Source organism: Tilletiopsis washingtonensis (assembly GCF_003144115.1).
Source record: "Tilletiopsis washingtonensis strain MCA 4186 unplaced genomic scaffold FA09scaffold_5, whole genome shotgun sequence".
In the NCBI taxonomy this organism is placed as follows: domain Eukaryota; kingdom Fungi; phylum Basidiomycota; class Exobasidiomycetes; order Entylomatales; genus Tilletiopsis; species Tilletiopsis washingtonensis.
The window spans coordinates 20,697-39,867 of record NW_020312002.1 but is presented as its reverse complement, the minus strand read 5'-3'; the positions used below and the strand labels follow the sequence as shown (position 1 = coordinate 39,867).

The 19,171-nt window shown below is 67.4% G+C and overlaps 9 protein-coding genes across 9 annotated transcripts; 3 read left to right on the top strand and 6 right to left on the bottom strand.

The window, feature by feature from the left end:
• Positions 1 to 148: 148 nt before the first annotated feature.
• Positions 149 to 1,544, top strand: FA09DRAFT_328389 (hypothetical protein). Its single transcript, XM_025741754.1, has 2 exons — positions 149 to 1,213; positions 1,270 to 1,544. Exons 1-2 carry the CDS (start codon positions 170 to 172, stop codon positions 1,474 to 1,476), a joined length of 1,251 nt encoding a protein of 416 aa, XP_025599861.1. The 5' UTR covers positions 149 to 169; the 3' UTR covers positions 1,477 to 1,544.
• Positions 1,355 to 5,263, bottom strand: FA09DRAFT_328388 (hypothetical protein). Its single transcript, XM_025741753.1, has 13 exons — positions 4,792 to 5,263; positions 4,297 to 4,583; positions 4,067 to 4,238; positions 3,906 to 4,007; positions 3,694 to 3,854; positions 3,571 to 3,635; positions 3,181 to 3,511; positions 3,038 to 3,125; positions 2,852 to 2,982; positions 2,762 to 2,800; positions 2,338 to 2,709; positions 2,107 to 2,288; positions 1,355 to 2,048 (listed from the first exon to the last, which is right to left on the bottom strand). The coding sequence occupies exons 1-13, from the start codon at positions 5,247 to 5,249 to the stop codon at positions 1,584 to 1,586; spliced, it is 2,853 nt and encodes a 950-aa protein (XP_025599860.1). The 5' UTR covers positions 5,250 to 5,263; the 3' UTR covers positions 1,355 to 1,583.
• A 203-nt stretch (positions 5,264 to 5,466) lies between these two features.
• On the top strand, positions 5,467 to 6,276 carry FA09DRAFT_328387 (hypothetical protein). Its single transcript, XM_025741752.1, has one exon. It carries the CDS (start codon positions 5,472 to 5,474, stop codon positions 6,213 to 6,215), a length of 744 nt encoding a protein of 247 aa, XP_025599859.1. The 5' UTR covers positions 5,467 to 5,471; the 3' UTR covers positions 6,216 to 6,276.
• Positions 6,277 to 6,369: 93 nt separating this feature from the next.
• FA09DRAFT_359016 (hypothetical protein) lies at positions 6,370 to 7,643 on the bottom strand (the record flags this gene model as incomplete). Its single annotated transcript, XM_025745041.1, has 5 exons — positions 6,370 to 6,889; positions 6,943 to 6,963; positions 7,019 to 7,053; positions 7,123 to 7,219; positions 7,518 to 7,643. The coding sequence occupies 5 exons, from the start codon at positions 7,641 to 7,643 to the stop codon at positions 6,632 to 6,634; spliced, it is 537 nt and encodes a 178-aa protein (XP_025599858.1). The 3' UTR covers positions 6,370 to 6,631.
• Positions 7,644 to 7,951: 308 nt separating this feature from the next.
• FA09DRAFT_328385 (hypothetical protein) lies at positions 7,952 to 9,229 on the bottom strand. Its single transcript, XM_025741751.1, has 6 exons — positions 9,055 to 9,229; positions 8,907 to 8,992; positions 8,625 to 8,849; positions 8,302 to 8,566; positions 8,189 to 8,245; positions 7,952 to 8,130 (listed from the first exon to the last, which is right to left on the bottom strand). Exons 1-6 carry the CDS (start codon positions 9,149 to 9,151, stop codon positions 8,087 to 8,089), a joined length of 774 nt encoding a protein of 257 aa, XP_025599857.1. The 5' UTR covers positions 9,152 to 9,229; the 3' UTR covers positions 7,952 to 8,086.
• Positions 9,230 to 11,162: 1,933 nt separating this feature from the next.
• FA09DRAFT_328384 (hypothetical protein) lies at positions 11,163 to 12,280 on the top strand. The gene is made up of 4 exons (XM_025741750.1): positions 11,163 to 11,488; positions 11,542 to 11,688; positions 11,747 to 11,802; positions 11,860 to 12,280. Exons 1-4 carry the CDS (start codon positions 11,218 to 11,220, stop codon positions 12,142 to 12,144), a joined length of 759 nt encoding a protein of 252 aa, XP_025599856.1. The 5' UTR covers positions 11,163 to 11,217; the 3' UTR covers positions 12,145 to 12,280.
• Positions 12,281 to 12,518: 238 nt separating this feature from the next.
• FA09DRAFT_345302 (Annexin) lies at positions 12,519 to 14,301 on the bottom strand (the record flags this gene model as incomplete). The annotated part of the gene is made up of 4 exons (XM_025744688.1): positions 13,702 to 14,301; positions 13,160 to 13,535; positions 12,725 to 13,102; positions 12,519 to 12,665 (listed from the first exon to the last, which is right to left on the bottom strand). Exons 1-4 carry the CDS (start codon positions 14,283 to 14,285, stop codon positions 12,519 to 12,521), a joined length of 1,485 nt encoding a protein of 494 aa, XP_025599855.1. The 5' UTR covers positions 14,286 to 14,301.
• A 2,094-nt stretch (positions 14,302 to 16,395) lies between these two features.
• On the bottom strand, positions 16,396 to 17,877 carry FA09DRAFT_211911 (hypothetical protein). Its single transcript, XM_025739492.1, has 4 exons — positions 17,266 to 17,877; positions 17,107 to 17,208; positions 16,710 to 17,043; positions 16,396 to 16,648 (listed from the first exon to the last, which is right to left on the bottom strand). Exons 1-4 carry the CDS (start codon positions 17,574 to 17,576, stop codon positions 16,511 to 16,513), a joined length of 885 nt encoding a protein of 294 aa, XP_025599854.1. The 5' UTR covers positions 17,577 to 17,877; the 3' UTR covers positions 16,396 to 16,510.
• A 462-nt stretch (positions 17,878 to 18,339) lies between these two features.
• On the bottom strand, positions 18,340 to 19,056 carry FA09DRAFT_328381 (DUF1772-domain-containing protein). Its single transcript, XM_025741749.1, has 3 exons — positions 18,987 to 19,056; positions 18,558 to 18,930; positions 18,340 to 18,459 (listed from the first exon to the last, which is right to left on the bottom strand). Exons 1-3 carry the CDS (start codon positions 19,039 to 19,041, stop codon positions 18,366 to 18,368), a joined length of 522 nt encoding a protein of 173 aa, XP_025599853.1. The 5' UTR covers positions 19,042 to 19,056; the 3' UTR covers positions 18,340 to 18,365.
• Positions 19,057 to 19,171: the final 115 nt, after the last annotated feature.

The following is a 19,171-nucleotide window of genomic DNA, read 5'->3' as shown; positions in this document are numbered from 1 at the left end:
CTGAGCTTGAGGAAGAGGGTCGGGCAGGGTGCTCGTCGGGATGCGGGAGCGCATGCGCCGCGCGCCGGTCCGGCAGGTCCGGCATGCCGCATGCCGCGCAACGCCGCACACTCCGCACTCACGCGTCGTGCAGCCTGCCTTCCGTCCACCATCTCGCAGCTCGCCCACCATGGCGGCGCCTCCACCCAGCGACGGCAGCAAGGGCAAGGGCAAGGCGCCCGCGGCTGCAGACGCGCAACCGCCCGCCTCAAGCCGCTCGTCGGCACCGCTCCTCTCGTACCTGCCCAGCGCCGCCGACCTCGCCTCGCTCATGGCCGGGCAGGGCAAGCCGGGACTGCAGCTGCCGCAGGGCCAGAGCGCCGCAGCGCACGAGCTCGGCGCCGACGCACGGAGCTCTGCAAGTGCCAGCGCACGGGCTGGCCAAGCCGGTTCGGGCCGCAGCGCGTTCCGAGAGGCCAACGCGGAGAGAGCCTCGCACTCTGGCGATGCAGAGATGCAGGCATTTGCCGCAGGTGCAAGCGCGAGCGCAGAGGAGGCCTGGAAGCCCGGACAGCTGCAGCGCGAGCTCTACGTCGGGCCATACGCATCCAGCTCGGCGCTCGACGCCGCCTTCCACCAGCACGTGCGTGCCTCTGAGGTCGAGCCGATGCGCTCCGCCACGAGGCAGCCGCAGCGGACAGCACTGGAGGCAAGGACTGCCCCACACTGCGAGCCGCGCTGCGATGAGATGCAGATGGCATGGGACGGAGCAGCAGCACCGGCGACGGTGTCCAGCAGCGCGAGTGCGCCCCTTGACTTCATGTCTGCGCTCGACGCCGAGGAGAGCGACGAAGTGTTGCATCCCGCGCCTTCAATACCCACCGATGTGCCGCCCGGGCTAGCGAGCGAATGGCGGCCACCGTCTCCGAGCCGGCCGCCAGAGATGACGGCCGAGCAGTTCCTGATGCACCGCGACTTGGCACATGCGCAGGACGACGACATCCCGACGCTGGCAGCGCCCACTGCGCGTGCCGATGCGCTCCACAACGTCATCGGCTCGCGTGCTGCCGAGCGCGTGCGGCCGGCAGACGACTTGCCTGGGCAGGGCGTGTACGCACCAACGCCCGAGGAGGCGTTTGCCGAGATACTGGGAGACGAGAGCCAGACGAAGCAGGAGAAGCACGGCGCCGTCAAGAGTCTCCGGACCTGGCTGGGCCCCGGCAGCTACGTCGATGTGAGTCGTGCAAGGCCGTGACAGCGCGATTGGGCTGACCGCATCTGCCGCGACAGGAGGTCTTTGGGTTCCCGCTCCTCTCGCGCACGCTGCGGGAGGCATCGAGGTCCGTGGCGCAAGACCCGGACCTCCAGGCGCGCGCTGTGGCCCGCCTCGAGGCGCTCACGCGGCACCTGAGCCTCTCTGGCTTGCGGCCGGGCGAGGCGAGCAACGCAGCGACAGCAGAGCGCTGGCTGCAGCAGCGCGTGGACGGTGGGGAATAGATTGTGCAGTTGAGCAGAGTGTACATGCATGTGTCCTTGCGCACCAGGCATCCAGTGAACGAGGCGGCTCTCTATCGTGGCATTCTAGTTTTCCCGACCGAGGCGGATCATGCCTCGGCCACACCGGCGACGACACTGAGCAGCATGCTGTCAACCTCGGGGTGCTGGTCGAGCAGGAATGCGTTCATCTTCTCGAACATGCCCAGCGACGCGCGCGAGCTCGCCAGGTGCCGGCTGCTCGGCCACATGCCCTGAGCGTCGAGCGCCGAGAAGTCGATCCACAGGCGCGAGGGATCGCGCGGCTGCGCTGACGGTGCTCCCTTTGCGGACGTGACGAGGTGCGTGTACGGGCGGCGATCTTGGCCTCGGGCACGCGCAGCGGCGAGCTCCTCGGGCGAGAGACGCAGCAGCATGGTGAGCGACCAGCTGTCGACGCCAGCGCGGCCCACCTCCTTGACGTGGTGGCGTTGTCGCCCGCCCGTGGGCGGCAGCACGTTCGGCAGGTCCCACTCGAGAATGTCGGCGTCGAAGGCCATGACGCTCCAGATCAAGCCCGGCTTGGTCACCTCGATCTGCGCAGGACGAGAGCGTCAGAGATGCAAAAGGAGGGCCCCAAACAGCAGCACGCACAGTGACGCGGCGTGTGCCGGCTGCCAGGTCCAGCGTCTCGTCCTTGGCCGTGATGAAGAAGCGGCTGCTCTTGGCTCCCTTGGGCGCCCAAAGCGACGGCACCGCGGGCGTGTCAATGTCGAACTTGTAGGGCGTGATGAACGCCGAGACGGGGTAGAGAATGTCGTATGCGCTGTTGTTCTCTGTGCAGAGCTGTCAGAGCAAGCTGGGTGCGAGCCCGGCATCACGCACCATCCATGATCTCGAGCTCGGCCACGGCGTGGTTGGGCGCAATGTGCGCGCGGACGTCCTCGACGAGCGCAGCAAAGTTCGGCGCAGCGTCGGCGTGGCCCATGTGCATTGTCCAGGCGCCGTCCGTGATGTTCTCGACCTGGTGAGCGAAGAGACGCTTGGGCGCCATCGGCGAGAAGGGCGTCATGGCGGGCGACGCGAAGATGGCGACCATGAGAGCGGAGATGGCCAGGAGGCCAACAATGGCGCGCACGAGGAACGCAGTGCCGTAGCGGTGCGAGAGTGGCAGCAGCATCGGCAGCGCCATGAAGGCGAGTGCCGCGACGATGGTCGCAATGATGTGGTCCGACGGCGAGATTTCGCCGGTGCGGCCTGCAGTGAATCGTCAGCAGGCATTCAAAGCCGCCCCACAGCTCGCACGCACCTGTCAGCGGGACGAACAGGTCCAGGAAAGCCACCGTGCCTGCAACACAGCGTCAGCACGGAAATTGCAGGGCCGTCCAGCTATCCTCACCCTCGCTGCCGAAGATCGCAGGCACAACCGCCAGGAGGAAGTAGGTGGCCGGCTCGACTCGCCGGTTCGCCGGATAGTGCTTGAGCTCGATGCGGCCGAAGCTCTGCAGAATGAAGTCGTTGGCAGTCGCGCTAGAACGGGCACGGGTCAGCAGGGGGCGGTGAAAAGTCGGACCATTTGCCTCACGCGAGGAGCGAGGTGATCGAGCCCAGCGCCAGAAGGTAGGCCGAGCCGATGCCAAATGCGTTGAGGATCATAAGGCCGAGCGTGTAGACTGTCCAAGCTCGTGAGTCAGCATCGCAGCATCAAAAGTGCTGTTCGAGACTCACTGGAGAACATCGCGGTGATGGTAGCGCGCTCGAGGTACGCCTTCGCATTGGCGTCGCGGAAGCACGAGCGGAGCGCCAGCTGCACTGCGAAGGAGCCGGCGATCGCCGGCGGGGCGTACAGTGCAATCGGCAGCGCTTCGTGCGAGTACCAGCTCATGCCCGAGTTGAGGCCGCGCGTCATCAGCAGGGCGACGGCGTTGGCGCTGACGAGCGAGACAACGAGTGAGAGGATCATGCCGAGCATCGCCGCCGTCGACGTGCCGAGCGCGTTGAAGTGCCGGTCAGCGCGCACCGTGGACGACATCAGGAAGTTGGCGTATGCCGAGAAGCCCTATATCGTGCCGGAAGTGTCAGCAATTGCGCCGTGGGCGGGTGGCGCAAGTGCCGCACCATGCTGAGCGCCTTCCACGATTTGTTGCTGATGTGCACGAAGAAGCGGCCGAAGATGGAGAAGTCTGCAACCATTCCAGCGTCAGCCAATCCCCTTGCGCTGCCCCCAGCTCCGACACGCACAGATCGGCGGCTTGCGGCGCGGGAAGGGCTTCGTATGCGCCAGCTTCGACTCGGGCGAGGCGGTGAGGTAGGACACAATGTCGAGCACATTGTCGCCGAAGTGCTGTGCCACGCCCGGCTGCACGTGTGCTGGAATGTCACGCCGCGTGTGGTAGAGGTAGCTGCGTCGTGTCAGCCGGAGGACGGCGCATTTCGGTCGAGGTGCGCCTCACCTGCTGCCGACGACGGCCATGTCGAGCATCTCGACGTGGCCGTACTCCTCGAACACGCGCGCGTCAGTGTCGCTGAGGATGATGCCCGATCCGAAGACATCGCTTCGCAGTGGTCATCAAGAGTCAGCCTCGCGCAGCACGGAGCGGCGAGGCGCACTCACTTGGCCAGCACGGTGCCGAACGGCCGGCGTGCCTGCGCGTAGCCGCGCAACAGCTCCTCGGACGAGGCTTGGAAGAGCAGCTCCGGGCCAGACACGCCGCACGCCTCGAGGTTGACGACGCCGCGGATCGAGCCACGCGTAGGCTCGTGCTGCGTGATGTACAGATGCGACGCTGTGACGCAGACGTGAGTGCCGCTCGAAGCGGAGGCGGCATACAGAGAGCTGCTCACCGTCTTGCAGCGACTCTTCGCCGTTGTTGAAGAGCAGCACAAGCGCATGACGCAGCGGCCCGACTGTCGGTGTCTCCTGCGACGTGTACAGCCGCAGCAGCTCGAGCATGATGCCGACGCCCAGCCCGTCGTCTGCTGCGCCCGGCGACGGCAGCGTCGAGTCGAGGTGCGAGTTGACGAGCAGCGCGTTCTCCTTGGCTGCCGGGTTATCGGCCGGCGAGACACGCACAATCAGGTTGGACATCGAGTAGTACTTCTTGAACACGGAGGCGGACATGAAGTCGAAGCTGCGAGCGGGTGTCAGCGTTGATGCGCTTGATCTCGCTGCCAGGCGTCTGGAGCCCCCAGCCGCTTCCAGCCGCTCGGAGCCAGAGCTACGGGAATAGCATTTCCTTCGATAGCCGCACAGGGTACAGCTTGTCCAAGCGCGGCCCGGCCATGCGGCCCTGCTGCAGTCCTTTGCGCCTCGAGCGAGCCGTGTCGCACGACACTCACCGGTGCGCACCGTCTCCAATCTGCGTCCACACTTCCACCTGCACGTCGCCCCACTGCGTCTTGTGAACGCCCTCGTAGGCGCGCAGCTTCTTCTCGAGCCACTCCTCGGCGTCGACGTGCTCCTTCGTGCCGACGATGCGGTAGCCGAAGTCGTATGCGAGCACGCGCATCGTCTCCATGGCGTTTGCCTCGGCGAAGCGGCCCGGCGCCTCGGCCTGCGGCTTCGGCAGCGAGTAGTGCAGGCTCAGCGTGAGCGCAGAGAGCGCGACGAAGAAGGCGAGCAGGTAGCCGAGCAGGCTCAGCGAGGGCCGCGGCGCCAGCGCCGGCGATGCCGGCTCGGTAGGCGCGCCCGGCGCCGGCTCTGCACCGGGCGCGGCGGCGACGGCACCTGGCGTGCCCGCCTTAGGTGCTGGCGCGGTGCCGCCTGTGCGAGCGACGGATTTGCGCTTTGACGGCATGCTTGGGGAGGTGGTGGGAGTGGGAGCCAGCGTGCGGGGTAGAGGCGACCCCCTTGGCTGGGCGGCAGCTTCTTCCGGCGCGCCGCCAGAGCAGGCACGTTGGCGCGTGCACGCAGCTCCGCCAGCAGCGCCGAATCTTCTCGCGTGCAGAACAATTCGCGGCCTCGTGCGACCTCGGCGTGCGCTGCTGCATCTCGCCCTTCCTGCCTCTCCTCCACCATCATGTCGCTTCTCCGGCCCACCTTTGCGCGCACACCGCTCGCCGGGCTCTCCCGGTCGCTCCACAGCAGCGCTGTGCAGCGGCAGGCGCCCGCGCCGCAGGCGACGATGCCGGTGTCGCAGGCGCTGGCGCGCACCGAGGTGCCGCGCACGTCTGCCGAGTGGGCCGCCGCCTACCCGCGGCACCCGCTGCTCGCCTTCTTCCACACCGCGCCCGTGCGCCTCGAGTCGTCGCACCCGCTGCATCCGTCCAACGCCCCCGGCGCGCCGCGCAACGCCTCCAAGGCCGCGACGGACGTGCAGCTGCCCGCCGTGCTGAGCAAGGCGGACCTCGAGAAGGAGCGCGCCAGCCGTTCGTGGGCGACGCCCGAGCTGCGCACCAAGAGCTCGTTTGAGCTGCACCAGCTCTGGTACCTCTGCCTCGTCGAGCGCAACGTGCTGGCCACGAGCTTTGAGGAGCTGCGCTGGACGGGCGCGCGGGCGCTGGCGCGCATGAACAACTCGAGCCTCGGCTTCCGGAATCGCAAGGTAAGCCTGCTACCCATCCGCCGGGCATCGGACGCAGCAGACGCAGTGACTCCGCATGTGCGAGCGTATCGCTCGCCGCTGATGCGCACGGTACTGAAGCGCCGTCTCGTCATCTGCCACTTCGTGCCCTGTCCTGCCCCGGGCCCCTTCGCTGACCATGCGTTGCCCGCTCTCGCTCACAGCTGCGCAAGACGATGGCGCGCATCAAGTTCGTGCTGAACGAGCGGCGCATCGCGCTCGAGGAGGCGCGCTTCCGGGCGATGCAGCGTGAGGAGGGCGTGGAGGACCTGGACCAGCAGTTGCTGGCGGCAGGGCAGCCGGACGTGGTGGCGGGCGGCGGCATGTTCGAAGAGCCGGCGCCGGAGACGCCGCCGAGGCTTTAGCAATGCACCTGCAGGATACATGAGGCTGTGACGGGGCATCTCTGCGAGCACGAATGGTGCTCTGCGTGTGGATCACGCTACGTGGTTCACACAGACCGCGATGAAGCCTGTCGCCGCTTCGTCACCGCTGTGTCTGTCTGAGCCTGGCGCTTCACATCTTACCGCTACAGGGCAGGCATGCGCAGCTTGTCGCGTGCCACTCGGCCTTTGGCGAGGCTCGGCAGCACGCATCTCGTCGGCGTGACCGATGGATTACTTCGCAAAGAGGCCCTTGAAGCCCTTCATGCCCTCCTTCTCCTTCTCCTTGACCTCCTTCTCCACACGCTCACGCTCGCGCGCCACTTCCGGATCCTGCAAGCGCGCCTCGAGTTCTCTGAGCACCGCGAGCGCTTCTCTGGAGCGTCCGAGCTCGCGGAAGGCCTTGGCACGGCGGAACGAGGCCTTGGCGTTGTTCGGGTTCGACTTTAGCGCATCGGTGGAGAGCTCGAGAGCGCGCGAGGGCTTCTTGAGCTGTGAGAGCTGGTCAGCGTGCCGTCTGGAGGACTCTGAAGCGATGTAGATACCTGGAGATAGCAAGCTGCCATCTGCACGGACTCGTAAGCGACAGTCCGCGCGCATGCGACGCAACGCTGCACTCACGTTGCTCTGCACTAGCGACAGCTGCTTCTTGTCCTCTGATTCAGCAAGCCTCAGCGTCAGCCACAAACGGATCTGTCAGAGTGCAGGCCGTGGGCATGTCGCACCAGTCACCACGTCCTCTGCGCCCTCGGTCTTTTCGATCTGTGCTGCACTCGGGCCCAGGAACTGGGACAAGGAAGCCGCTGTGATGCCTTGCAGCGCCTGGTGGAGAATAGGCAGCGGGAGCTCAGCTGGGCAGCTTGTGTCGACGATTGAAGCGCGGCCACGGTATTACACAAGCTCGTGGGTCGGTTCGTCGATGAAGACTCCCGCCCTTCCATCGAGGGCCGAACGATCACGAGTGCGTGAGAGCTGCGCTGCGACACTTTTCTCTCTGTAGAGGCGAGCCAGTGCACAGCTGCGCCTACCAGCAAGCGCGCAGCTGAGTCTGTCGACGGCGACTCGGACCCGTCGCTGCCTGAAGCAATGCTCGAGGCAACAGCACGCCCTCGTCACTCACCAGCAGCGCACACCAGTACTCCTTGAGGGCGCCCTGGGCACTGCCGCCCACAAACGCCGCGTTGCCGGCCTCGCGGTGCGCCGCTGCGCGTGCGAGCTTCTCGTCGTACGAGAGCGGAGGCGCCATTGCGGTATGCAGTGTACGCAGGACAAGCGAGGTATAGGCAGCCAGCAGTGGAGAGGGTGATGAGTGTGTGAAGCACAGCTGTGCGCGCCGCGCCGTGGCTGCGCAAGCGGCGCGCGCCCCATGTGCAGCCGCTCTCCGTCTGCTGCGGCCGCGGCGGCGCGCGGCGGCGCGGCCGCGCCCCTTGGCGCAACGCGAAACGCGACACATGATGCTGCTCCGTGCGCCGCCGGCCTCATCTCCACTCCGCAGCGCACGTCCTACCGAGCGCATCAAGGACAGCCTATACAGCACAGCACCGGCCCTGCGTGGCAGTAGTAGTCATGCATTGCCCGCTGCTGGGCTGCAGAGAAAGAGACGCAAGTGTACACGCGGCAGGACTAGAGCGATCCGGAGAGGGAGCAGGCACGCGGGCGCGCAGACGGGGTAAATATGGAGCAGCCAGCCTAGTCCTTGACCGCCACGGAGCCAAGCGGAAGCGTGAAGTACGCTGGAGAAGGAGGCGTGAGCGGGTGAAGCGCTGTGTGGACGCAGCAGGAGGCACGCACAGATTGTTGGCGTGAGCAGCGAGCCGAAGGCAAGGTAGTACGCGACCAGAGCCGTCGCTGCGCAGGCACACAGCGTCAGCAGTAGCTCAATTAAGCCTTCGAACGTAACTCACCAATGCCAAATGCGCCGCCGGCCGTCTCGAGCTTGACGTTGCCGGTGTAGTAGAAGGAGCCGAGCAGCGCAAACGTAATGTCGAGCAGCACGAGCAGCACAATGAGCGTGATGGAGGAGCGGGCGGCGCCGATGGTGACGATGAGCGTGATGCCGAGCCAGACGAAGAGGAAGAGGCCGATGGCGCTCTCTGCCTCGGCGGCGGCCGAGCCAGTCATGCTGTACACGCCGGGCACGCCGTCGTACGTGCCCATCTCGCCGAAGAACTGCGGGCGGGCGGGTAAGCGAATAAGAATGCGGAGGCACAGCGAGCGCAGCACGCACCGGAATGAAGATCATGCTGAAGCCCCACCAGAAGCAGCCGTAGCAGACGAAGATCGTCGCGCCCAAAGTGTTGCCGGAGCAGAACTCGAGCAGGCCGGCGAGGTACTGCACGGTGCCGCCGTAGAAGAGCGAGAAGGTGAGGACGGCGTTGGGCACGGTGATGCCGTCGACGCGGATGTTGTAGAGCGAGAGTACGAGCGTCGTGGTCGCGAAGGACATGGCGCCCTGGCAAGATGCATGTCAGCGTGCGCCTCGGAGGGGCGCTGGAGGCCGTCGGCTCACCATCGGCAGCGGGTTGGCAAGCTTGCGGTGCGAGGCGCCAATGGCCACGAGGTCGTCGTTGACAATGTGGCCGCCGGGCGTGACGGCTGCCGGGGAGCGTCTCAGCATGCTGCGTGTGCGCTCTCGTCGTTGGCGGCGCCCGACTCACCGCGGCCAACCTGCTGTCCGCCCTGGAACTGCCCGGCGCCCTGCGCCTTCTCGGCGCCGTGCTCCGGGTCGTGCTGGTGCTGGTTGACGACCGACATTGCTGGGCTGGAGGTGTGGGTGGACAGGCTTGAGGAGAAGGGCGAGATGGTGGTTGTGGTGAGAAGGGCAGCGAGCGGTGCGGCGGGCTGACGGACACCGGGCGCCTCTGCCCTTACGGGGGCCTCTGCCCGTCACAGCCGGCGTACAACGCCATGCGCTGCTGCCTGGCGGTCCCGAGTGAGTGACGCTTGCGGGTGACGCTCTGCTGCTGCTCCAACCTGCTGGCCTCTCCACTGATGCTGGCGCTGGAGGCTGCGATTCCGCCGTGCTCGCATGCGGGGTGCGGGGTAGCTCGCTGCTGCTGGCCGCGGCTGCGCAGGAGCACCCTCGACAAAAGCAAGGCGCCGACCAAGCCCACGAGCCAGCACCAGCTGCAGCGCCAGGCGTGCAGTAGCGCGGCCGCTGCCGCCATGCCCGAGGCAGATGCGGGGGAACGGCCGCTCTGCCTCCATCGCAACCCCTCGGCGGCTTGTTGCGCCCCCTCCACCTCGCTCGCTGCGGTCGACCCTCGCCGCGCCGGCAGAGCGCAGCGGCAGCGGCGTCTCGCCGTCGATGCCGCGGGTCGGCGGCCGGCGGACTCTGAATCTGCGGCTGCAACGCGGGGTAAGGCGCTGTGCCGCACACGGCTCACCCTCACCTCCCTCCTCCTCGAGCGGCGTGCGGATTCGCCGATCTGTCGGACGCGCTAAGCTGCAAGCATGACGCCTGCGCGTGCGCAAACGAGACGCAGCTCGCATGACATGTCGTTGCCGCATCTCGCATGCCTGGCCGAGGCACCAATCGGCTGCGGCGGGAGCAAGCACGAAGGAGAGCTTGGGAGCCGAGCGAGCGCCGTCGTCACCTCAGACGCTGCAATCAGAATGCTGCTGGCCGCGCCACGTCTGCACTGGCCGCCCTCTGCCGTCAGCTGCAGGCGACACGGGTCAGAGAGCGGCGCTTGTGCTTATTGCGCCTGTCGCAGCTGCACGTCAGAGCGGCAGCGAGCCGGTGCAGCGAGGAGGTCGTGGGCGACGGCATATGGCCGCACGTTGGCGCGAGTGCGTGCGTGTTGGCCCTCCCTTCCTCTGAGATGCCGCGGCGCGCTGCGCGAGCCGGCGGCGCGGGGATGGCGGCTCGGACGGCGCAACGTCTGCAGCTGCGTGACCGTGCGATGCCGCATGCCGGCTGCGGGGGCGGCATGCTGCCTGCCTGCACGGCCAAGGGCAGCATCGTCAGACGATCTGGTGCCGTCCTGCGCCCTTCTCGCACCAGCCCAAATGTGGGGTAGCGCTGCGCTAGCGATCGGCCGAGCGAGCAGGAGGACGTGCTGGCGCCAGAAGGTCAGCGAGGCATGGCGGATACGACGGCGCTCGCACAGCCGCGTCCCTTCAGCGCTACAGCGCAGGCTCTCGTTGTGCCGCACCGGCTTGCGGCACGATGCCTCCGGACACGCAGCAGCAGAGGCGGATAGGGTCGAAGGCACAGATACACGGCCGCAGCCTTCAGGTGACATGCGATCCGAGAGGCGAGTCTAAGGAGGTGCGCAGCGTCCACTCGACTGGCGGTGCAGGAGCGCGGGGGTGGAGGCATGCATGGCAGCAGCAGCATGTCGGCGCTGCAGCGGCGTTGCGGTGACTTGCTGCCGCTGCCGAGGGCAAATCGCCATCGGCACATCCGCCCGCCGCATGTGCCGCCAGCATCAACGCAGCGGCGAGACGCAGCAGCCGCAGCGCGATGCGGGGTTGGTGCAGCGCGGCAGCGTTGGTGCGCCGTGGGCCGCCGCGACGTCGCGCCGCTCCCCTCGCGCAGGCCCCTGGACCGGCGGTGCAGCAGCGCAGCACCAGCAGTGCAGATGCTGCCTCGGGCATGCGCGATGGCTGCCACTAACGCAGCACAGGCGCTGCACGGCGGATGCGGAGCAGGCAGCGCCCGTCATGACGCTGCCGCGAGTGGAGAGTCGACGGCCAGCCCCAGCACGGCGTTGGGCTGCCCGCTGCACCGCCCGCCTTGCTCGTCGACGTCTGGCGCTCTCGCTCCTCTCCACCACCACCTCCCAAGCACCCTCACCCCCGCCGCAAGCTCCACCATGTCGCGCACCCTCAAGCAGCAGATGGGCCTCGAGGCCGACCCGCACGCGCCCGAGCACGTCATGACCGGCGGGCAGCGCCTTACCAAGGTCTACACGCAGGGCGGCCACGAGCAGGACAGCGGCCAGCCGGGCCTGCCCACGTACCACCGCCGCATCGCCAACCCCTTCCCGCTCTTTGCCATCGGCATCGGCGCCTCGCTGCTCATCCTCGGCCTCGTCTTTGTCGAAGTGCGCGGCCTGCGCAACCCGCAGATCTTCCTCAACATCGGTGCGTCGCCCGGCGCCGCAGGCTCGCATATGACTGACCGTCTTGCTCTCCAGGCCTACCGCTCGGCGGCGTCGGCGTGCTCACGGCCATGGTCTTCTCCTTCGTCGAGGGCAACACGTTCCTCACCACGGCCGCCGGCTCGCTCGGAGGCCTCGTCGGCGGCGTCAGCCTCATCTTCCTGCCGTGGACGGGTATTCAGGGTGAGCGACATGAGATAGCACAGGCCTGCACAGCGTCTGACGCAACCCTTGCGCGCAGCTACGTATGTCGAGGAGGCGGGCGGCGTTGCGCCGGGCACCATTGCCCTCTACCAGGTACGTCTGCCGGCCCGAGCCCGCCTCCGATCGCGCACTCACACATGCTTGCCCCAGGCGCTGCAAGTCGTCTTCCTCGTCGCCTTCGTGCCCGTCTTTGCGGTCTTCGTGTCGAGCTTCAAGACGGCAGCGCCCGTCTCGTTCTCAGCCCTGCTCATCGTCATTGCGCTCTTCCTCCTCGGCGCCGCCTTCAAGGACTTCCCGCGCGAGAGCCTGCAGACGGCTGCCGGCGCCCTCTTCATCGTTGTCGGCGTGTCGCTCTTCTACAGCGCCACGAGCGTGCTACTGGCGGAGGAAGGCATCAAGTTCCTGCCCGTGCTGCCGCTGCCGCGCGGCGACTAGACGCTGCTTCTGGCTGTCTGCTGCGCCTCTTCGCCCCGTGTCCTGCATCCCCATCCCCCGGAGCGCAAGCCTGCCTCTCTGCCCGTGACCTGTCCCCGCGCTTGTGCGCCCCTGCTATATCAATTATTTCTCTCGATCTGTGTGGGGCGCCGCGTCTCCGCTGCGCTGCAGCGCATGGCCGTTCTCTTCGCCATCGCAGGCACACGAGACAAGACATCTGACACAACCCCGCAGGTGCTGTCAAAGGAATGCATTTGCAGAGCAGCGAGCAGGACAGGCACAGCAAGGAAGAGGTATGCGGGCGCAGCAGGCGCACGTGGCGCAGGGGCGGTATCGAGCGGAGCAGGAAGCATATGTACAGGGCAGAGGCATCACTACTGGCCGACGATGGCCAGCAGCATGCGCCCAAAGTCGCCGCTCGTCTCGCCGTCCACACGGCTGCGCAGGCCCTTCTTGTGCACGCTGCCGGCGTATACCTGCTTGATGTGGGCAAAGCGCTGCACGTTCCACGATGCACGGATCTGGGCACAGCGCGGTCAGGTCAAGCTCGAGCGGTGTGGCAGCAGAAGCATCTACTCACGAGGCGGTACGCGAGCCGCTCGTCCTTCGTGCCCATGCCGGCCATCGACGCCTCGATCAGCCGTGCGTCGCGCTCGACGCCCCAGCCGTCCTTCTCCACGCCGTTGGCAATGTACAGCAGCGCGTCCTTCATGTGGCCCGAGAACTCGCTCTCGACCATCTTGCTGAGGCCGTTGCTGCCGTACGCGCGTGCAATGGCCTGCAGGTGCGGCGTGGAGCGCGACACGAGGATGGAGCAGATGGCGATCTCGTCTGTGCCGGCGCCGCGTGCAGCCGACTTGAGGGCCTTGACATCGGCCGAGACCTGCGCCGAGTCGACGGGCGCCGCATCCTCCTGCCGCGCGCCGCCGAGCGCCATGGTGAAGAGCCGCTTCGTCTTCTGCGTGTGGGAAGCGCGTGAGCTGCGGCTCCGTGTCGCAGCTGAAAGCACACGCACCATGCTGAGCTCGCCGTCAACGACCTGCACGAGATCCTTGCCGTACACGGCGCGGTAGGCCTGCTTGAGAATGTAGATGTCGTTGTTGGTGCGCAGCAGCAGCAGCTCGTTGAGCAGGTCCTCGTGCGTGCCGAGCCCGTCGCAAGCGCGGTGCAGGAGCCACACGTCGCCGCCGACGGGGCCAAGAGCCTTGAGCCGCAGCGCGTACTCGAAGTAGCCAGACGTCTGAAGCAACGACGTCAGGCTGTACGCGCGGTGCTTGCGCCGTGACTGACTCACCTCCTTCTCGATCACCTTGATGAGGTCCTTCCCCACTGTCATGCGGAACTGCTTCTCGACAGCATCGGCTGCGAAGGCGTCGAGCGGGGCAAGCGCGCTGTGATGAGGTAGTCAGTATGACGAAATCGCAAGACGACAAGGGATGGGAGAGGCTGGGTGCGCAGCGTGCAGACTGGACAGAGCGGAGCGCTCTCCTTGCAGCTCCGCGGATGCCGAGCGAGCGAGCCGCTGCGCATGACCGCCCTCTGAGGCGTTGGACTCACGCAATCAGCGACTTCTCGTCGGTGCCGAAGCCCTTGGTCGCCTTGCGGATCTGCTCGACGGTCGCCATCGTCGCCGGGTTCCCGCCCGCGGCAGCAGGCGGCGCGCCGGGCGGCGGCGGGATCGGCAGGCCGTTGTAGGTGTAGCCGCCCTGGCCAAAGGCGTGCGGCGGAGCCTGAGGCGCGACCTGCATGGGGGGCGGGGCGTGCGCTGGCGCTGCGTGCGCTTGCGGCGCGCCATACGGGTTGGGTGCGGGTGCGCCGTATGGGTTCGCTGCTGGTGCGCCGTACGGGTTCGGTGCTGGTGCGCCGTATGGGTTGCCGGGCGGCGCGCCGTAGCCCTGCTGCGGCTGCTGCGGGTACCCTTGCGGCGGCTGCTGAGGGTAGCCCTGCGGCGGCGGCTGAGGGTAGCCCTGTTGCGGGTAGCCGCTGTGGAAGCCCGTCGGCGGCGCGCCCGGCGGCGGCGCATAGCCCTGGCCAGGCGGGCCGGGCGGCGGCGCCCACTGCTGGCCGCCGTGCTGCGGCGGCGGGCCGGGCGGGGCGCCGTACGGGACTTGAGGTGCGCCGTTTGCGTAGGGGTTGGACATGGCGGGCTGTTGTGCGAAGAGGATGTGGTGGTGGGTCGGGCGGCGGTGGGTGCCGAGCGCGCGGCTTATGAGGCGAGCGGCGCCAAGGCGAGCACAGCTAGCTCAGCACACGGGCTTCGCAGCCCCGCACAGCCTCACCACGCGCGCTGCGTGCAGGTGGTCCGCGCGCCCAGACTGACAGCGCCGCGTGGGAACACATGACGCACCGCGCGCCGCTGCGCCCGCTGCACCGCCACATCACCCCCCATCTGGTCGTCACAGCCACACCTGAGCCGCCACGTCTCGCTGCAGGTTCCACTCCAGTCGCTTATCCATGGCCGGTGCGCGGTGTTAACTCGAGGGCACTCACGCGGCCAGGCCCGGGTGCCGGTGCGCGTCCGAGGTTCTGCAGAGAGAGGCACGGCGCGCTCGCGGATGTGGCGCGCAGTCGACCCAGCATCGCCGTGATCCCTCGTTCGCGCAAGCTGTCGCCGCCAGGGGGCCACGAGATGGTACTTTTGGCATCAGAATCATCTCCCAGGCGCAGTTGCTGGTCGGGCGAAGGACGGAGACAGTCTGAGTACGAGCCGCTGAGCAGAGCTGAGCTCAGTGCCCTTCAGTCTGTGCCGCGTGCTTGCCCGACTCGCGGCAGGTCATGCTCCCTCGAGACTGTTGACCATGCCCTCGAGACTGTTGACCATGGGTCGCCAGTGCGTCCCAGCACGCTATGTCAGGAGCAGAGAGAGCACATCCCATCTCCCATCTGTACCTCCCATCTCACGCTCGCCAGACGTTGGCACCCGAGGAACGCTTGCGACAGCTGTCAGCTGCGGGGGCTGAGACCAGATACTCGCAGACGGTGCGACCACGAGGAGCCCCAACGCCGAGCCGCCAGAAGCACGGCTGCAGATGCATATCACGGTGAGGACTTGGCCCGACAGCTGCATTCCGCAGAGCACAGGCGGGCGCAGCGGGTGGTGGTGGTGCGGAAGTGAGCAGGTGACGGCGGCGAGTGCAAGGCAAATGGGGGGGGGGGGGCGGCGCGCGGCCCGACGCGGCCGACAACGCCGAACGCGCCGGCACAACAAAGCACGTGATCTCGCGCCGCGCGGGACCTGCACGGCCTCGCGCGCGCCGCGCCTCTGCTGCTGCTGGGCTACGCGTGGCAGGCGTCTCGCTGCTCTCCTGCAGCCCGCAACGCACCTATGTCTGGCTGCAGCTACTGCCTGCGCTCTGGACTCTCCGCTTCTCGCGCCAGTGCTTCATTGCGTCGCCGTAGCACAGACGAGCTTGACGCCTTGCCTTCGCTCGAGCACCTGGGAAGGTCACGACGTTGCGTCTCTCAGGCTTGAACAGCAGTGGTCAAGCACACTCCAAGCTCTCTGGCCTCTTGGCCGGCGTCTCTCACATGTGGCGGGCCGTGTAGCATGCTCCACGCGCCCTCCAATGCGCCCGAAGGGGCGGTCTGGAGCGGCGTGGTGGCCTGCGTAGGCGCCTGTGCGCCCACAGCATGAAGACATCGTGCGCATCTGTCGAGGCCTCGCAAAGTTGACCGTGAGACACGGGCCGCTCTCTGGCGTTCACGCTGTGAGTGCAGTCCGTGCTTCTCATGCGCAGGAGCATGCGTGTGATCTCTCTCTCAGGCTGTCTCGCGAGGCTGTTCGAGGCTTGTGCACCATGACAACGCGTGACAACTAGGCGCGCGCAGGTCTGGCGCGCTGCTGCAGAAAAGCTCGCTGAATCGGCGCGCGCGGCGGCATTAGGCGCGTGTTCATTTTGTGCCGCAAGAGCCCGTGCATGCGTTTTCGGCGTGTGCCGCGCCGTCGCGCGCTGCAACCGGGTAGATACGCGCCAGCACTGCGCATCGATGCCTGTAGAGGTCTCTCCCATGCGCTCGGATGCCCGCAGAACTTGTCTATAGGTGTCTGCCCACCCGCCGCACCGCTGGCAGTGAGGTGCGATAGATGATCAGGAGAGTGTCTGCCGGTACGAGGGCGCGTCAGCGGACGCAGGCATAGTTGGTCGCACTGGGCGCAGAAGCTGACCCGTCACCCAGACGACGGATGAGACGATAGCCTGACGCACTCGCACTGGCGCACGACACAGCCGCCCGCAGACAAGACACACGCCATCGCTCGTTAGATCATGCATTGCGTTTCGTTCACAAGCAGGATGCAGCATCCCGTCTCCGGACCGGTCCCCTCTCCTGGCACAGCCGGCGCCACCTGGGTGTAGAGAGCGCACGGTCACCACTTGCCCTCGTAGTTGTTGACGCTGGGAGTGAACGACCAGACGCCCTGCGCGTTGACGACGTTGACGACGAAGAAGCGCGAGCGGCCGACCTGCCGTGTGCCGGTGGAGACGGTGACCGACGTGCTGGGCGCCTGACGGGGCGCAGGGGTGGGTGAGCGACGCGTCGGAGGTGTGCGCGCGAGCTCGACTCACCTGCACGCGGCGGCCGCGGATGGTCGTGTAGTAGCTCGTCTCGCCTGCACCGCCGGTGTATGTCTGGAGGATGACGCTGTACGAGGCTGCGCCCGACACGGCGGCCCAGCTCAGCTCGTAGTCGCCGGCGTCGTTGGTGCGGCGCGCCGCCGTGATGCGCGCCTGGGCGGGGCGCGAGACGCCGCGCGTGACGGCAATCTGCCGCGACTTGAACCAGTTCTGGCCGTTGTTTGCGCACTGGATGCCCGACGGCTTGACGATGTAGAACTGCCAGCTGACGGGTGCGGCGCCGTTGCGGCACACGTTGGTGAACTCGTGGACCGAGATGTAGTCGCTGCGGCGGCGTCGAGTGGGTGAGCTCGGGCAGCACACCGGCGATCGCTCGAGCAGAACTCACCCCTCGACCTGCGTGGTGCGGTAGTTCTGGCCGCCGCTCGTCGTGTAGTCCGGGTCGCTGACGGCCAGGCGGCCGAAGTCGCGGATGGGCTCGTGCTCGACGCTGGGAGAGCGGTGCGTCAGCCCTGTGCGGCCGCGTCGCCGACTGGTCTGTGCTTACCGAGATCCGTCGGCGTAGATGGCGTCGAAGGCCCAGTTGTAGATGACGCTGCGGCGGTCGCGCAGCATCGACAGCTGCGCCGTGCAGTCACCAAAGTCGAAGGCCTTGAACTCGCCGGGCGGGAAGTGGGCGCAGCGTGCCGGGTTCGAGCGGTCCTCGCGCCACTCGAAGCTGTACTTGGGGTCGTTGGGGTCGAGCGCGCGCTTGGAGAGGGCCGCAGACTCGTCGCGCTGCTCGGCCAGCACCGGCGAGGCGGCGGCGTGCGACAGGCAGGCGAGCGCGACGAGGAGAGCAGAGGCGGAGAAGCGCATGGCGGAGCGGAGGCGGCTGTGAAGGACGACGGTGGGCGCAACGAGAGCGAGCGAAGGCACCGGCTATTTGTACCCCTGCCTCTCAGTCAGTGATGTGCTTGTGCGGGCCTGGCTTGCGGCTGGCACGGGCGTGCTGCTCTGTGACGCGGCCCGGGACGTGCGGGCAACGCTGGGCGCTGCTGCGCCTGCGACGGCACCGTGCATGGCCGCTCCCGAGGATGCAGACGTGGACAAGGTGATAGCGGAGCGCGTGCCTGAGGCTAATGCAAGCCAAGAGCCGGCAGAGAGGGCGTCCGGGAGAGTACGCCGACGGAGGAGGGATGGGGGCGAGAAGGAAAGGCGCGGCCCCGCGTTCGCACGGCGCCTGACGTCACGCGCGGGCGCGCTGTGCGGCCAGCTGCTGCCGCCGGCCGCAGCGCCGAGGCGCGCTAGAAGGCGGAGCTCGCACCCAACGTTCGCCCTCGCCCAGAGCAACACCATCGCTTGCTGTGCGAGGGGTGCGGAGGCTTCATGCTTGCAGCGCCAGGTCTTGGCAGATCTGCGCGAGCCGGCGGAGCTTTGCATCTGGCGGAGCACCACGCATCTCGCATCCCAGCCTGCGCTGCGGTACCGGCGACCTCGATCGCGAGCTGCTGCAACACCGCGTCGCTGATGCAGCGGCAGCGATAAGCTGCGTCCTCGCCGCAGCAGCAAGCAGCACGGCCTTCAGGGAGCACACGGGCAAGAACACCGCTCAGAGCTCCGCCATGCGATCGCAAATGCACTCCCATTGCGCCCGACGGCGGCTGCCTACCACGCCGGCGTTCCCACGACGACGCTCCCGACGGCCGTCGAGAACGCCGCAATCGAGACGGCGACGCGCACGTTGTGCAGCGCAGCCCACCTGCGAGGAAGTCGAGCAGATCAGGACTTTGATCGCGCCGCAGCTTCTCTCTTTCTCTCTCTCTCCCCCTCTCTCTCCGCGTGGAGTTATGCACCCACTTTTTGAAAAGCGACTCGACCTCGGGCGCCTGGACCTCCTCGCCCTTGTTGGCCGCGATGCGCAGCTCGGCCAGGCGCATGTTGACGGGCATGATGCAGAGCAGCGTGAAGGGGATGATCGACACGTGCAGCACGCTGGCGCCGAGCAGCCAGCGCCGCAGCGGCACTGCGGCGTGCTGTCCGGCGCCAGCCAGCGCACAAGCTGCTGATACAGCAAATACGGGGACATAATGGCCGAGACCGTAGGCCCGATTCCAGAGCGTCAGGCGCTGCGCAAGGTTGAGGTTTGCGCTCGCGGCGGCGGGCATGACGGCGTCGCCCTGCGCCGAGGCGAAGTGCGGGTTGACGAGCAGCGGGAACGCGAGCGCCAGGCCTGCACCGCGGCGAGGTCAGCACGGCGTCCTGGCCCTCGCTGCTCGGCGCACGCACCTGAGGCGAGGCCAGACGCCACGAGGCCGACGGCACACAGGCGCAGACGCAGCATGCTGGAGATGCAGAGGAGAGGGCAGGCAGCGTCTGGGCGTTGGAGGAGATGCGTCGCACGGAGACGGCTGGAGGCGGGATGCAGGAGGTCGCGAGGGAGCCGGCCGCGGCATGGCGGCATTCGCCAGCGA